Raw genomic sequence first — 18,057 nt, 5'->3', positions numbered from 1 at the left:
ACCAGAGCAGTGCACGGAAACGCCATTTACCTTCCCACCTATTCATCTACTTGCACTTCATGCCTTCAAACTGCTAGGTTGGCAGGAGCGGGGACCGAGCAACGGGAGCTCACCCCGTCGCGGAGATTCGAACTGCCGACCTTCTGATCGGCAAGTCCTAGGCTCTGTGGTTTAACCCATAGCACCACCTCAAACCCACCTTTATTTCCATACACTCCAACATTTCTCTGATGAATGGGGACACCCTATTCAACAACAACAACAACAACAACAACAACAACAACAACAACACCCCACACATCTGACTAGGCTGCCCCAGCCACTCTAGGTGGCTTCCAACATATATAAAAACATAATAAAACATTAAACATTAAAAACCTTCCCTATACATGGCCGCCTTTAGATGTTTTCTAAAGGTTGTATAGTTACTTATTTCCTTGGCTTTGGGGTTGCATAACCATACCCTCCAACATTTCTCCGGTGAAAATAGGGACGTCCTAAGGCAAAGCGGGACATTCCGAGACCAAATCAGAAACCGGGACGACTTCTTTAAGTCCAGGACTGTCCGTGGAAAATAGGGACATTTGGAGGGTCTGTATTTCTTAACTCTCATTCCAAACTGTAATGTAAGTGAAGCATACTTTTCTTCTTCCTTTTCCTTCCACCTCTTAACTATTTTACATTGTAAGTTTCTTTGGATTGAAGATATGTCCACAGCAGTGTTGTTAGGGGGTGGTCTCAGGGGGTCAGAGCATGAGATCTTTTGTGCTTGGACTTGGCTCTCCTGCCTCTTTCCTCCTTTTCTCTCTCTCTTACAGACAGAAAGTCAGCCTAAATTTATACATGTAATTCAGAATCTGAAATTTTGTGCAAATTTGTATAATGGCCCTGTTCCTGAAGCCTTTCTACCACTTTAACAGTGCCCCTACATGCCTGTGTCTACCACATAACTCTGTAAGGTGCCATGTACCCTGTTAGCATATCAGCACAGTTCTTCATATTATTTCAGTTTATATAAGTCTCATAGATATGGAGACATTTCTAAGCAAAGTGTATTTCCCATGGGTTACCCAACACGAAAAAAGAGTTACTGAAATCCTCTATAATACCACAATAGCATTTGCATGAAATCCAGATATTTATAAAGCAAAACATGCCAGAATTAAGATGGTTTTAAAACAGAGTTCTAAAAAATAAACATACCTGAACATCAATAATGTATGAGGAGTACATTAGGGAAAACTAGGGTTTTTAAAAACACATGTGCCAAAGCAAAAATTGTAGTAACACAGGAGAAGGCAAACATCCCTGGAAGGTAGTCATATAGACCTATTTCACTACTGAACCCAAATTGTAAGATGCTGGTAGAAATGTTTCTAGAGAGATTGAATTAAATATTACCTAGACATATTGGGATGGATCAGATGGGATTTATTAAATAGAGAAGATTGCTGGACATTATCCAAGCAATAAATAAAACAATAAGATCAGGGGAACACCAACTGCATTATGTTTTATTAATGCAGGAAATGCATACATTCAAACTAAATGGACCTCCTTTGTAAAGTGAATGGAAAGTTTGGACTAGGCCCGAATTTTACAAAATGGATAAAGTTAATGTATAAAACCCCAAAGAGAAGGGTTTTGGTGAGCATCATGAATAAAGTCTGGTGTTGGGCAGAGGAACCTGGCAGATGTGTCCTTTGTTGTCTTTTCTGTTTGCCTTGTACTGTTTTCAGAATGGAATGAGACATAGAGCGGATAAAATCTGAAGTAAATTAAAATATCATTATATTCTAAATGTAACAATTATTAGCTTCCAAGATTGGTAAAGATTGTAACTTACTGGATTGATATCTATGGCTTCATTTCCCATGTATTTAATATTTTACACATTTTGATGCATTTAATATTTGTCTGTAGGTAGTATGTTTGATAACATATATTATAAAAATAACACTAAATAAAATACTTTTTTAAACCATATTGATGGAACTCTGCTTTCTGATCTACTGATAGGGCAATTATGAAGAGAGAATTTTTCACTGGCAGGCACTTATAAATGTAAAATAGCCTATCACTGGGAATTAGGAATATAATGTATTAAGTTGTTAAAGTTTTAAAAAAATCCATGTTAAAACTGTGTGTACATTTGCCAAGTGTATTTTAGCTACTGGTTGCCAACAATGCCAAACACTAGCAAATCATCCCAAATGTATATTGGCTTACTAAACCAACCGTGGCCATGGAGACCACTTAACTTTGTTACCTTTGCGAGAGTAATTCAAGACCTTTCAATGCAAGAATCCTCTCTACCTATTGTTCTACTTTCTTGTATCACCTTGTACTCTCAGGCTACTTTTCTGCCAAGTTTTGCATGCTCTTGAGTTGTTCAGAAATGTCCCAATAAATAAGAACTATTGTGTTTCTAGGGATCTGGCAGGTCATTTAATTCTCTTGTGGGTAGGTGATGTGCAACTGCCGACGTCCTAGGAAATCCCTGAGATGTCATCTCTAAACAATGAAATAAAGAAGCCAAACTAAGAACTCCGAAAGCATGGAAGTGTGATGCATAAGAGTTATTATGAATGGGGTAGGCATCACACAAGTCCGTTCATCTTACACATACAGAGCACATTTCTTATTGACTTGGCTCAGGGCAGCTTAAGAATCTAAACCTCATATTTAGAAACTACGTAATTGAAAATTGTTGAATAATTGTTTGCAAATAAAATACAAGCCCATATCTTTTCTTTCAGAATGCTTCCCTGCTGAGAGTTCCATTCCTAGTTACTTATAATCAGTGCTATTTTCCTAGAAAAAGAGGGGGCCGGAACTCACCATGAACACCTCCTTGTTCTCTTATAATGGCAATGGCGCCCACCAGAGATGTGCCGGAACTGAGTTCCACTTAGTTCCAACTGAAAAAAGCCCTGTTTTTAATAATAATAATATTTTACATTTAAAAATGTAAAAGCAAGTGAATGTAAGCTGAAATTCTAAAGTAATTCATTAAATGTTTTACACAATCACAAGGTATATACAATAATTTTTGCACCGAAGAGAATACCTATGTTCACTGCTCTTTTTCCAGAAAAAGAGGTGCTGGAACGCACTGTGAACGCCTCCCTTGGTTTCTTATAATGGCAATGGTGCCCACCTGATAGGTGCCAAAACTGAATTCTGGTGAGTTCCGGCTGAAAAAAGCTCTGCCTATGCTTTAAAAAAATGTTGAGGTAAATATATGAACAGTGCAATCCCATACATACGTACTCAGAAGTAAGTTTCATTGTTCTCAATGGAGATTACTCCAAGGGAAATGTGGACAGGATTTCAGCCTAAATGCTATTTTCATTGGGAGCAGGGAGAAAGAAAATAAAACCACATGTGGAATAATATTAAGCTAGCTATTTAAAAGTGGAAGTAATAAAAAAGAAAATTTATCTTTTAAGAGATACCACTATTCTGCATTTTTTAAAAAAGATTTCTTTGTATTTGAGAAACAATAAGAATGTATTTGATTCAACATAGCATTTACAGAGATTTTGCTTTATATTATATAAATGCTTTCCGTTTTTAAGCAAATGTATTGTTACATTATCCATATAATTATTTCAAAAGTTATTATACCCTTTTATTGTTAATTTCATTAACACTTCATTGGAAAAGGTTTGGTTGTATATAAATGGCTGTAAGGTTATTTAGTAATACAATTAGTAAGATAATTCCCATATTATTTTAGTGTGTCATTTCTTAAAAGGGTGTCTGTTATGAATTTAAACAACAATAGAAAGAGCTACCCAAAACAAAGGCAAGAAAATGGCCATTTCATTTTTTTCTGCACTGATGGCAATGGCTCTGATCTAAGATGGGCCATGGAAATTAATGTTCTGCAAATGGAATTTTCCTATTGTACAATGTAGAGGCTGCTTCAGGACAGACAATAAGGTGTACTTCTACACACACACACACACACACACACACACACACACTTAAACTATAGATTTCCCTACCACAAGAGGTGGTGATGGCCACCGACCTGGTCTGCTTTAAAAGGGGCTTCAACAAATCATTCTAAGACTATCAATGGCTACTAGTCAGTATCAGAGGAAGTAGGCAAAAAACAATACAAAAGATGATTAGTGCACTCATGCCCTGGTTGACCACTGTGAAGAAGGATGATGGGCTATTTTATGTATTTATAATCTACCTTTCACCAAATGGTCCTAGGGCAGGAGTAAATACATCATTAAAAACAGTAAGTATCAGGAAACCCTGTAAGTTCATGTGCATTTAGTCTAATCCTGCAGGGCTTTTATGTTCTTAATTCCGCATTTTCTGATGCCTTAGCAAAACTGTACCTTCCTTCCAGTGAAGTGTAGAAGTGCAGATCATTATATTCTTCTTTCCCACGGTGTACAGCATCTCAACAAGTTCATTATACCCCATCCTTAAAAGTTGCTGTAGAAACCATTATGCTACACCAGAAAGCCTATCACAGAAGTTTACTTAGCAAAATCCAAATACAGGTGGTGATCACTTCACATAGGGGTTGGAAAGGTCCCACACGTCAATTGCAAGTCAGTTGGACGTGCCTAAAATGGTCACTGACTGCACTGTTGGTTTTTTATAGTATTTTATTTGAAATATAAAAATACCCCCCAAAACCTTATATTTGAAAACATTTGCTCTACAATAAATTCAACCTTTGCTTTCTCCAATCCATCCAACCTTGTCATAAAACTTCAAGCTTCCTTGAATTGTATTTCTACCCTCCCCGATCCTCAGGATATTCAAATCAGATAAGACACAAGTAACTAAATTAGCAAAAACTTAAAAAGAGTAGAGTGGAAGAAGAAAAGAGGGAGAGTTTCAGAGATTCTCCATCAGCTCCTTCACTATTTTTTCATACCCTCTCAATCCCCAAAGAAATCATGGAAGACTATGTATCCAGATTCTATGAGTGGCATTCGACTGTTAGGGGAGACCCACTGAAATTAATGGGCCTAACTTCATTACGTTCATTAATTTCAAATAATACTATTAAAATAGTATTTTGTATCTATAGTTAACTTTCTCGTTGTCTGCAAAGGTCAAGAGGTCACAAGACTAGCAATCTATCTAATCCCATTCAGGCCTTCCATTTTTTGCAGAATCAGCTTCTTCACAATGAGGCTGCTTCTTACATAGTCCCTAAATCTAAGGGTTATAGCTCATATGTACTGGGTAGAACTCAGAGCATGCTTCACACTGGGCTCCATGCACATACAACATATAACCTCATTCCTACAGCAATTGTCCACCTATTTTCTGCCAATATTAAAGTTCAGTAACATTATAAATTAAGCTTGTTATTTTTTAAAATAAATATGTATGGTATTCTTTTGAGAACTAAGTAAACCAATTCCTAAATATATATCAAGAGCCATTAAATCTGTGTAAAATGATGCAGTTATTCATTTACTGTAACCTACAGAAATGAAAATAGCCTCAAACAAATAAAAAAAGAACTGCAATTTTCCCTCCTTAAACTATAGCATTTTTCTAACTAAAAATGAGAGGAGATAAAGGCTTAATAAGAGTGTTTGTAAGTCCACTTTGACAGTACTGTGTGTTGGATATGACTTTCACAGTCTGCTGGCAGTTTGTAGGAAAGCTACCACACCTGTGACTCTGCTGTTGATTAATGAGTCTTTCAACTTATCGCTACCATCTGAAGAAGGGCCATGGCCTTTCCAAGCTTCACTGGTTCATTCGCTTTCAACTGCAGTCCTACCAAGATATCTCCTATACAGAAAACCACACCTGGTTAAAGCAAATGAAAACCTCAATATGTCATTTTCTAGACAAGTAAAAAAGGATGTAAAACTAGACAAAAGATGTATTCAAGCAACATGAATACAGTTTTGTCATAACCTGTCAATCTAAAGACTAATAAAAAAACCCCTTTCCTCAGTGACATATTTCATATTGCAAACTTTTGGAATGACAATACTCTGCTTCTTTGTTACTATAATGTGCAGGTCTTACAACAAGGGGCTTTGCCCACCAAAAACAATAGTTTGCTAATGCTATCTAGACAAATGGGCCATCTGAGTATTTTCAGGAATATTTAATTCAAAGACCTGCTTCGCAGTTGCACTAAACCAAATCTTGGCTCAACAGAAACAAGCTTGTAGCCCCTTTTTTCTCCCCAGTTCTTTCTGCTGTCACACCACACTAATCCCAGGTTTGATTTAGTGTTTAATCTAAACCAGGACTCATAGTTAAGCTCTCTCTTTATGAACCACAAACTGTAACAAAGAACAAGCCTTGGTTGCAGCTCATGGTTAGTCTGGATAGTCCCATGTTCAGGAGGCATGCCAAGGCAAACATCGGCTTACACTGGTACAGTACAGCAGTAAAGAAGACTGGAGAAGAAGGTGACACCTGCAAGCTCCTAACTGGGAGCCTGCACATATGCACTAAGCCAAAGACTGGCATTGCGTGATGTGTGAGTGAGTCTAAACAGAACTAATGGGAATATCATAAAATATATTACACTTTTATAGGTGTTTTTTAAAAACAAAACAAAACAAAAAACCCTTCCCAAATCTTTGTCATGTTTTCCATGCTTTATCCAATACCCCATCCCACATATATAACAACTTTTCTAGCCATACCCCTCGCAATTTGTGACATACTTTATGGGCCCATCTCCAAAAATTGGTTTGGAGAAATAAGTTGTAAAGGTACAGGAAGTAGACTGATTTTTGTGATCTACTTTGTGTACCCATAATGTCATCATACCAACAATGCATATGATGACCACTTATGGAACATGTATATATGTTCACATGTGGCAATTGTCTGTCATAGTTATGTTATTTTATGTAACTCCATAATATCATGATGTATGATCTCTAAATGTAGGTCAAATTATGAGAGAAAATGAGTAGATTATATTGAATGCATTTATTTACTATTATATTTATATTCCATTGTTTTCCCAAGCAGCTCAAGAAGTAAGCTTCACTGAGTTCAATGGAACTTATTCCCAGGTATGAGTAAAGAATTGCAAAAGAGATTTGTCTTTCTGTTAAGGAACAGAACTACCGTATTTCCCTTAATAAAAACACACAATGAAGTAATGAGCCAAAGATGTGGAGTTCTGCATCAGCAACAAAACAAAACTTGCTTCTCAAACATCAGAAGACAAAAGTCTACGAATGGCATTAGCTAAGCTACACTCAGTTTTCTGAGTTACCAGTGAGAGAACTTCTTTATTTTTAATGTGTTATGTAAATGGTCTGTTGTAAGGCTGCATCTCTTGTCATTAGAATTATTATGTTTCTGATAAGAAATATGCTTTACTGGTAAAATCTAATAATGGCTTCATAATCAGTTTTATCACAGAAAAGTAAACCCAAGCTTATACATGAACATTTTTTCCAAATTTAGGGTAGTGCTGGACATCCTGGAGCATGACCAACAGGGTCTTGGGAATGAACAATTTCCATCAATTCGTAGAGGACTACACTGTGCTTCCTAAAGCTCAGATGGGTCAGTGCAGAAAAACAAAGGCTTAGACCAGAACAGAAGAGACCTTTAAGAAAGTGTTAGTTTTATATTACATATTTTGATAAAATATTGTCATATGATTTAGTGATGACAAACACTCATTTTACTTTTAGAAGTTTGGAAAGTAATGGAGAAATGTTCTGAGAAGTCTGGGATGAACGAAAGCCTAATGGGAAGACATGTAAACACCCCACAAGGAAATCAGGATGAATGCTTATTGTCCTATAACCAGTGCTTTTTTCTGGGGGGGACGCAGGGGTACGCGTACCCCTAAAGATTTTGTGAATCTTTGTACTTTTGTCCATTTACTGTATTTATTTTGCCCGATTTTAAGTATAAAATGGTGATTTTCTTGAGTCAAAGTGAGAGTACCCTAAACATTTTTAAAGAAAAAAATCACTGCCTATAATGGTCCTATAAACAAATAAGAATTAATGCTCGATAAAACCAGATATATCCTAACCTCTGTGTAAGTTTTGTGCAAGCAAATCAAGATGAATAACAAATAGGTCATCTGGAAGAGTCCTGAGTTACATTCAGGTGCACAAACATTCGAGTGGGTATTATAGCAAGAATTCAGCTCTGTATAGTTTCTGACATGCTAAATGAAGTGCCCATTCTCTGTCATGGCACAGTATCAGGTCCAGTAACCAGTAAATGCCCCAGTGAAATGATATGGAGGTGCAATGAGGCTGACAGATAACTTTTCAGCTCTGAAGCAGCGGATGGACCTAAAGCAGACAGAATGATTCAGAAATGTGAAGATGCCATCAGAAGTAAGAAAAAACACCATCAACAAGCACCAGGTGTCCAAGAAGGAGCACCAACAGGATTTTTATGGGCCCAGCACTTCAATGAAAATAAAAATGGTCTGCTGGGAATCACAAGTGGGCAGAGTGCATTGTGCTTACATTCTGCTTCCAGGCTTCCTACAGGCATCTGATGGAACAGAATGCTAGACTAGATGGGCCATCCAGCAGGCTCGTCTTGTGTTCATTTATAAACAAACAGCATAAAATTTTAAACCTGTTTATTTCAAAACAGGAGTGGATTTAAGGGTGGATCCACATCAGATAATGTTAAACTTTATTACTGCATGCCCGTGGCAAGTTTGGTTATTTTAATGCAAAGTGTATGTTTCAGTCTGTCTGTCTGTCTGTCTGTCTGTCTGTTTTAGAAAACCTTAGCTTAACTGTTCCACCAATTTGCCCAAATCTGGAAGGGTCTGGGGTTGGCTTGTTATTCAGTTGAGAATGTTGATACTGGGAAAGTTCAATATTATCAGCTCCCACAGTTCTGAATTTGTACCCATCCCTAATTTGAATTTGTTGGTTGTGACAAGTAAGCCTCTTTTTAGTATATTCCTTAACCACCCTATTACTTTATAAGGTGGGTGGGGTGGGCTATGTGGCACCTCTTTTTTTTCTGCAAACAGATCAGACTCATTGAGAGTCACTTCATCATGCTATGCTAACACATCAGATGCCATAAAAAGGTACTTTTGCATGCTCAATTAAACCTGTTCATATATTGCTCAAATTCATGATAATAAAAGAGATTTTAAGCTTGTTGATGGAACAAGATTTTAGAACAGCATTTTCTGAATATATGGATAATCAACAACACAATAAACATTATAAATGTAAACATTTCCCCATAAATAGCTTGCCATATGGCTAACATTCACAACAGATGCTGTCTGTGTATCCACTAAAAAATATACATGATTTATTCAGTTTTCCTCTGTGATAACTCTAAACAAGAAAAATATTTTACTTCATACTAGTTTCATTCTAAAGTTCTACAGGTGACCTGGCTACAGTTTGCAATTTTGAAACTACTGATTTTTGAAAGATATGTTACCATTTTTTCCAACAGCATCCATTGTAAATATACTGTATAATATATAGGGCAACAGTTTTACTAAATGCTACACAATTCTCTGTAATCACCAGCAGAAACTTGGGACTTAAAAACACAGCTAATTCAGAACAGCTGAAACTACCTGGTCAACTCTCCCCTACTACATATCAAAACGGGGCGGGGGGGCATGCTATTTCACAATTGCACAAACTGCAGTTTGAAAATCAGATCACATTTTACACATATTAATTATGATTTCCAAGCTCAAGTTTTCAATAGCAGTTCACATTTCAATTTAAAAGTTTTGCTTTAGTTATAAACCTCATGCTGTCTGAGGCTGGATTCACACAGCAGTTTATTCCGTTTTCCCAATGTTTTCCTGTTGACTTCCACATTATGCTTGAGCATTCACATGACATTAAAGACATTTCCAGAAACGCAGCAGAATGTAGCACAAATACAGCACTCATTTCTGTACCATTTGCAAATGGGTTGTTTTCTGCAGCCTTAAGCTCTCAAACAGAGATCAATGTACCACAGCCTTCACATAAACACACTTAAACAGCTCATCTTAGTGAGTGCACTAGTTGGACCAGGATGTACGGTAATTGTAGCTACTTCTTCGTAAGGAGCATACCTCACCCAACTCCTGCTTCTCTACAATACTATATATAATACAAAAATCTGCTTCATCACCATAAACAGAACTTGCAGCATTTGTCACACCTTCACTCAACATAATTTTGGCGGCTTGTGTTAACATGTTAAATGTAAATTACCATATTTTTCGCTCTATAACACGCACCCGACCATAACACGCACGTAGTTTTTAGAGGAGGAAAATCCGTAGGCATGCCACCCGTAGGCATTCCCTCCATAACACGCACAGACATTTCCCCTTACTTTCTAGGAGGAAAAAAGTGAGTGTTATGGTGCAAAAAATACGGTAAGTGTTCTGCCCACAGTGGAACAATCACATTGTTTTATTACAAACAATCTCTTTATAGACATACTTAAACTATATTCCTTTCATGCCAACTCATTCATGTAAGCTCATTCATGCACACCAACACCAGGAAAGAATATTATACACTGGAGATACCAATGCATACTTTTTTTGGTCTCCATAATATACCTTTCTGACTGCAATTTCTTATGCCACATAAGATACCACTGTCTTGTCAGGCAATGTAGGTTGATACCCTAAAAAGGGGTCCCTCAATGGTCCTTGCACATAGATGTAAATGCCCCCTGTATAACCATTTAGAACCCTTCCATGTTTATTTTTCCCACTGTTTGTTTGTTTAGTTTTGTATTGAGAGAGCCCCTTTTATGATCAGAAGACACCTTTACTTGTGGAAGGGGTAGGTATCCAATTTCTTGACACTCCCACCTTCCAACTTCAGCCCCCACAACACATTGCACAATATCACAGAGGACCTGTGGCCCTCAGTAGCATCTTTTCAGAAGTTCACAAGGAACTTGCAACAGGAAGACAGAAAAGCATCACAACACAAGCAGAACTTCAAATTAAATCTTTAGACAAGCAGTTTAAATGTTATTTGCAAAGTTGCTTTGCACAGAACACAAAACTTACAGAAGAGAAACTTTTATCTTCCCCCAAAAAAGTATTACCTGTGCTCCAGTAGTGCCATGAAGGTCGTTTTATTTAGTCCCAAATAACTCGGCAGCAAATCTGACCAATCCCATTTGCACTCAGTAATGGTAGACTGTTGATATATAAGAAGAAGGTATTGTTAGTTATTAATCAGAGTTAATATGATCAGTAAATTAAAGCTCCAGCTGTGATAAACTAACTAAGGAGGGGGGTGGCTGAAACAAGGACTTAGACAGATAGCATCAATCATGCCCAGGGAAGAAGGGTTTTATTCTAATAAGACAGCAATTAATTTATAAATCCATTTGGGGACATAGCCATTCTTTATATAAAGATAAATCAATTTTTGAGTAGTTATTCTTCCAACTGTTAACAGCATTTTGCCAAAACGGTTTCTCTGAAATCCTGATATCAGTTACAAAAACAAAATAATTGACAACTTTTTATGTATTGTAGCAATTTACATTTATTTATTTATTTATTTACCATCAGCACAACCTTATCAACAAGAAACTCTCCATGTAACTGGAATTGGGAATGAATGATGTTTCATAATTAGTGTGATATTTTACTTATCTGCTGTTTTGTAAGACAGCCCAGTCACCAGATAACTGTCCTAAATTTCTATAAATATAAACAGTGTCACTTGTTATACACAAGAAAGTATGACATACAAAGCAAAACTTGTGATTACATAACTTTAATTATATTATTAAATATAAAAGTGCATGTAATTATGACATACTGGGTGGAGAGATGACTGGGGAAAAGGCTTGTATAATGCAGAGGCACCTGGAAAAACACTGCACTGCACACAGCATCCCTTTCAGTGAAGGCTACACTTGAGGAGGGGGACTAGGTTTGCCGCAACAGAAGGTTATCCCCCAGTTGCAGCACTTTTCTCCATGCTGACAAATGTAACCATTCAGTTAAATCAGGGTTTCCGGCTGTTTTTGGGTCTCCGGCTGTTTTTGGACTACAATTCCCACCATCCCTGACCACTAGCCCTGCTAGCTAGGGATGATGGGAGTTGCAGTCCAAAATCAGCTGGAGACCCATGTTTGGGAAACCCTGAGAAACTATAAGATACAGCACTTCAAATGCCAAAGTGTGTACCCAGCCTCAGCCATGAATGAAATCCATGACAGAGTCCCTTGGGATTGATTCACATAGGTCAACTACACCTGTTTTAGCAACAATGCAGTGGTATTGTTATCTTTGTTCTGTTCTACTTCTCTTCTTTCCATAAAACAGATTTTGCTAGCCAGGGGTCAGCAAACTTTTTCAGAAGGGGCCGGTCCACCGTCCCTCAGACCTTGTGGGGGGCTGTACTATATTTTGGGGAAGGGGATGAACGAATTCCTATGCCCCACAAATAACCCAGAGATGCATTTTTAAATAAAAGCGCACATTCTACTCATGTAAAAACATGCTGATTCCCAGACCGTCCACGGGCCGGATTTAGAAGGCGATTGGGCTGGATCCAGCCCCTGGGCCTTAGTTTGCCTACCCATGTGCTAGATGAATGAGGTTATTGCATGAAATAGAGTACAATCACATCTTGTGCATGAGTTACATTCCAAAAATGCATATACTTGAACTGCCCCCTTTAAACCACCCCACACGAGTATCTTCACCATCTGAAACTGGCACACTGAGCAGGCTTTTAATGGCAGAGAGTTTGAGAGCTCTCTGCCTTGCTTATCGGGCAAGTGATGCTCAGCACATGGGTTCTGGGGGCTCTTGTGAGATCTTGCAGGGCTTTTGCCAGGGCATTCCAAAGCCTGGGAAACAAAGGGGAAGCAAGGCAGAATTCTGCCTCACACTGAATTAGATCATTGGTCCATGCAGTTCAATAAACATCCACACCAAGGGGGGAAAAACACAATTTAAAACAGCAGCAAGATAAAAAAACTAAGGCTTCAGTCTCCTTTCATTCACAGAAGGATGTTCTGTCCAGCCGAGACTCCCAATGGTGACACAGAGTAAAGGTGATTTTTTTCAGATTCCCCTTGCAGCCCACAACATTACCTTTCATACAGTTCTGGAGGGTCCCCAAACCCTCTAGAACAGGTTTGCAGAGGGTCAAGTGCCTTAGGGAAGTTTTTAATATTTAATGCTGTATTGTTTTTAACACTCGATTGGGGGTCGCCCAAAGTGGCTGGGGAAACTCAGCCAGATGCACGGGGTATAAATAAATTATTATTATTATTATTATTATTATTATTATTACTACTACTACTACTACTACTACTACATAGGGAGACAAAATTGGCAAAACTCCACTCACTGCCTTCTGCCAGTGGGAGCACCCCATAAGCAGAGTACCATTTTACAGAGATGCAATCATTTTTAAAAGTCTGGGTGAGCAACAAATGCTTTGAACTGGTGTCTACATACCATTAAAGAGGATACAAAATGAATTAACTAGGGAATGGGGACATAGTTGAAGTATCACCATTGAAACCATCCTACAGCTATTTACTACCTGCCTCCCCACTCTGAATAGGGCTTCTTAAAGTCAAGTGGGTCCATTTGCAATTTCAATTATTTTATGGTTGTATTTTATAGTATTGATATATTAGGCTATTTTATATATCTTTGGATTGCCAGTATAAAATAGAATAAAAACAAAAACTAATTAATTTTTTTGATAGTTGTCCACAGGCTGATAAGAAGATAGCACAGTAAAAGTTTCTGTAATCCAATTTAACTATTGCTTGTCACTTGCAGATTAATAGAGCATTGCAGTCCTGTCACACAGCAGAGAAATTCTGCCCTGAGTTGTCAGCATTTGAAGGTCTTGTGCTACTACAGTATTAATGAATGGAGGAGGGAGCTGTAACAGACATGATAAAAATATCTGCTTTACAAATTAAGACCTAGTTTAATTTTTACTCTCTTATCTAAAACAAGCAATTCCTTTCTTTAGTATTGCTTAGTTAGGACCACAAGGAATAAAAAGAAGTCAAATTTCCAACTTAAGAGGAATTTATCTGAAGCCAATAGCTTAATTAGCTCTGTGGACATCTTTTAATTAATGTGGTTATTATTTTTAAAAATTGAATTCCAATATGAAAGCATTGATTGATGGTTGAATTTCACCTATGAGCATTTTTGTAGCAAAAGGGTGATTTTAGAAAATATAACACCCCCCCCCCCGATTTTTCTCACTTTTCCTTTACATTGATACTATGGTGGAATTATTTCACAACTGGTCCTCTTCCTTGGCAAATTTTGGTGAATCTGTTGGGAAATAACTGCGGAATACCTGAATTCCCATGTTTGTGGGAAACTGCAGAAGAAAAATGGCTGACTGGCTGAATTTAAAAAGCCTGGAGGGCTTGACTCACTCTCTAGCCAAAATAGCCTCCAGTAGAGCTTAAACAGAAATATCTGAAGTGCTTTCAAAGCGCGGGAAATATAGGTTGTTAGATCATAAAATGTTCCAGTATTAAGCAATTGTGCTTCCCTGGCTCCACCTCTCTCAGAGTTAATAGACCACAACCTTAAGTAAGTTTAAATGCTTTACTTACAATAATCAGAGCTCTCATGCATTATTCAACGCTACAGCAGAAACAACACAGGCAATGTATTTTTGGTTACAAAATACAGAAGCTAGTCTCAAATATGTGGTCTGAAGCCTCAGCCTCAAACATCTGGTCCATTACATGGTTCAAAGAGGAGAGAGAAAGAGAGGAGTAGGAAACTAGTCTTTCTGTCTCCCTCCTCAAAGGTAAGGGGGCATAACCTAACCAAGCCTTCTCTAGCAATTTACAGTTCTATGTTCCTTAAATCCTTCATTTACTAGCTAGCATAAACATGCATTGTTAGGTTTGACTGCAAAAATCTCTCACAGAATCAAAGTCATATAATACCTGTGATGACAACACATTCAGCCAATTAAAGTTGGCTATGTGATTGAGGTAATATGAAAAGAGAACCATGTTCTTAATGCAACTTCCATACCATTACAGGATATTTGAAAGGAGCCAAGTTTAACCCTAATCCAAAAAGGTCAACCCACATGTGGTAGCGTATGCAAAAGAGCATGTTAAGACAGCTCTCAGGCAAGCTTTTGCATCTCAGTCTGCATTTAGCAACAAACTTAGATTAAAACTAAGAAACTCAGTAATAATAATAATAATAATAATAATAATAATAATAATAATAATTTTATATGGCTTGATGGGATCTTATTGGTTCCCCAGGACATTTTACCTATTGGGAAAATAGCTGCCATACTGCAGAGCAGATAAGATAATAATCAGATACCTGAGCCATGCCTCTTCTGGTTCTGGGAGGGGAGCTTGTCACAGTAGGAGGGGGAGGCACCCATTACGCTTCCCCAGCCTGACTCATCTCTTCCTCTCTGCCACAGACTCTCCTAGCTCACTAAGCCCTGTTACTTCTTCAGCTTCTGACATCTATTCCCACCCTTCTCCCTCTGACCACTCATCACCATCACCACTGCCCAGACTCTGAGCCTTCTTCTCTTGGTGGTTCCCCAGCTGGTTCCTCTGTGTCCAAACAGCCCATGACATACAGCAATAGTTCTTTATTTTTGGAGCTTACTGATAAGTTGCAGATGGGGCATATATACAGGGGAAAAGTATAGTATTTGGGAAGTGGAAATTATTAGATTTTGTCCGTATATTTTTATCACAACATCACAGCTGTCAGAAACTATCTGACTGGATTTTCGTTTTTCTTGGTAGCAATTACTTCATGCAATTACTTCATGCAATATTTTATCTCAACTGGAAGTGAAAATGCTTAAAATAATCACTAACCTTTTCTAACACATTAGTGCAATACAGGCAGTGCACCTGGAAAGGGTCAAAACCAGGATGCTGTTCTTTGATTCTGAATGTCATGTTTAAAGGTTTAATGCTTGACCTGTTTTCTTCAGAAGATTCCTCATAAGACAGCTGTTCATTCAAATATTCCTTTAAAAAAGAAGCCAAGATTGATATAAATTGTGCTCATTTTGGGATCCTGTTTCTTTCCCCCCGATCTTTTAGATGTGGTAGCCATTTTGTGTTATTCCTTGCCCTGGTGGCCATTTTATTACTGGTGCCCATACGACATCCTTAAAAAGAATGTACCCACTGGTTCCAAAATGTGGGCATTCACTGAATAGTGTTTGAGAGTCAGATTACATATCAAATATATTACATCACATATGTTTCACACAGTATTCAACATACAGATTTATGCAATAATGTATGTTCTCTAGTCTTAAAATATTAAATATTTCAAAAAGACCCATTTCAAAATTTGAACTAAACATCTGGTGGTTCAACTGAGAAGTTTTTGAGCAAATGCTTTTTTTTAAGATTAATTATTTGTGGCATACAATTTGTTTTCCATATGTCCATTGTAGTAACACTCAAATAGAATTTCACTTCACTGAAAACAATGGTCAGGGAAAATGTGTGTATATTGATTATGAGAAATAACCTCACAGTTCCTCTGCCTATGTGGAAGACAAGATGGACCAAGACCTCACAGTTTGCAAGCTATGCAGACCCCTGCTCTGGAAATAGCTAATGTAGCTCTCATGCTATGGGATGTAGAACTTCCTAGTGATGAGTAAGTTGGTCATAATCAGTTCCCTCAGGGACACAAGCAGGAAAAACAGAGAATGGCCTCATAGGAATATCAAAGGAGACTCAGAGTATGGGCTCTTCCAGATTTCCTTTTGTGCTGCACTTTCCAGGTACAGGCCTGTGTTTTCCAGCCCTGTGTTCAAGCAGTTTTGTTTTTGTTTTATGGTCCCACCACTTTCCCTGGGAAAATCTGCTGTTTACCACTGAATCAGAACAAATGGCAAACCAGGAAAAACCTGAATGCCATTTGTTCCAATTCAGTGTTGAGTACCGTTTTTTTCTGGGAATAGCAGTGGTTCAAAAAGAAAACCACTCAGACCTGGAAAGTGCAGACCTATGCCTGGAAGGCACAGCACAAAAGGAAGTCTGGATTAGACTTAAGAAGGGGCCATTATCTCTCTTCCAAGAAACCCATATGGGCAGCTATAATCAGAAAAACCCGAGAGGCCAACCTCATTTAGGCAAGAAGTATAATGACACTTTCCTCAAGTCAATCGAGAAGTTCTCTTCTCAGCTCTTCTGTTCTTCCACATGCCACTTCTCAGCTATGTCCGTTCGCTCCCTTTTCAGGTGGGTAGCTTTTCAGGCGGGCCCCAGGACTCCTTGCCAAACCGACCTATCGCAGGCCGGATTGTATTCTTGCTGCCAAATGGGCCAATGGCAGCAGGAGTTAGGGGGCGTTCCTCTGGACACGGGACCAACCGACCAATTGTGGCCCTTGGCACCATGCCCAGGGGAAGTTTAAATGCCCAGCTGGCAGGGCCTTTTAGATGCTTCGACCTTGCTATGGACGTCAGTTGCCTAATATTTTAGGGGCCAAGCAGGAATTTACCCCACTTGGCAAACTGGCATCGCCATTTGGGTTTTTGCCTACCTCATGGCAATCGTCACAACTGTGTAAGGTGGATAGGCATGGGTAAGCCTAATCTTGGTTGGAGGGCAGGTTGTAGCCTCCGCATGCCCCTCCACGGGTAAGGATATCCTGTTAAAAGAATCCAGGAGTAGCAGATTCTGTCCGATGCCCAGAAGGGGGCCAGGGCCATTCCTCCAACAGGAACCGCTTGGGGGACGCCCCAATTTGACCTAGACCGGCTTCAGCCTTAGAAACACTCCAAGCGGACAGGCGGGAATGACATATGCAGTTGCTTACCACAATGCCTATGGCCAAACCTCACATCTGTAACCAATAAAGTTGTGCCCTTATTTGATCCCAAACCAATATCCTGTGCAATGTGTAGTTATTTACATCTTAGGGAACAGGGTGTTCATGGAGTATCAATATGCTACTGATACTTTTAGGATTTCATATCCCATTGTTAGAATGGGACCGTGCTTTTGCATTTCCCTCAGGGTAAGCATTGGCGTATGATAGCAAAAATGTCCAAAACAAACTTTCTGGGTCTG

At 38.4% G+C, this 18,057-nt stretch overlaps 1 protein-coding gene across 4 annotated transcripts in view; it reads right to left on the bottom strand.

Annotated features, from left to right (window-relative positions):
- The window catches only part of KIAA0825, a 184,514-nt gene that overhangs the window by 82,646 nt on the left and 83,811 nt on the right, over positions 1-18,057 (bottom strand). For all 4 annotated transcript variants that reach the window (XM_083465180.1, XM_083465178.1, XM_083465179.1 and 1 more), the window contains 2 exons: positions 15,835-15,990; positions 11,059-11,153 (listed from right to left, as the gene is read on the bottom strand). In XM_083465180.1, coding sequence (XP_083321306.1) covers positions 11,059-11,153; positions 15,835-15,990 — 251 coding nt within the window. The remainder of the gene's footprint in view (positions 1-11,058; positions 11,154-15,834; positions 15,991-18,057) is intronic.

Source organism: Podarcis liolepis (genome assembly GCF_965112155.1).
Source record: "Podarcis liolepis genome assembly, chromosome: 11".
Classification (NCBI taxonomy): domain Eukaryota; kingdom Metazoa; phylum Chordata; class Lepidosauria; order Squamata; family Lacertidae; genus Podarcis; species Podarcis liolepis.
The sequence above is the reverse complement of the archived record's forward strand: the minus strand, read 5'-3'. Positions and strand labels throughout refer to the sequence as shown.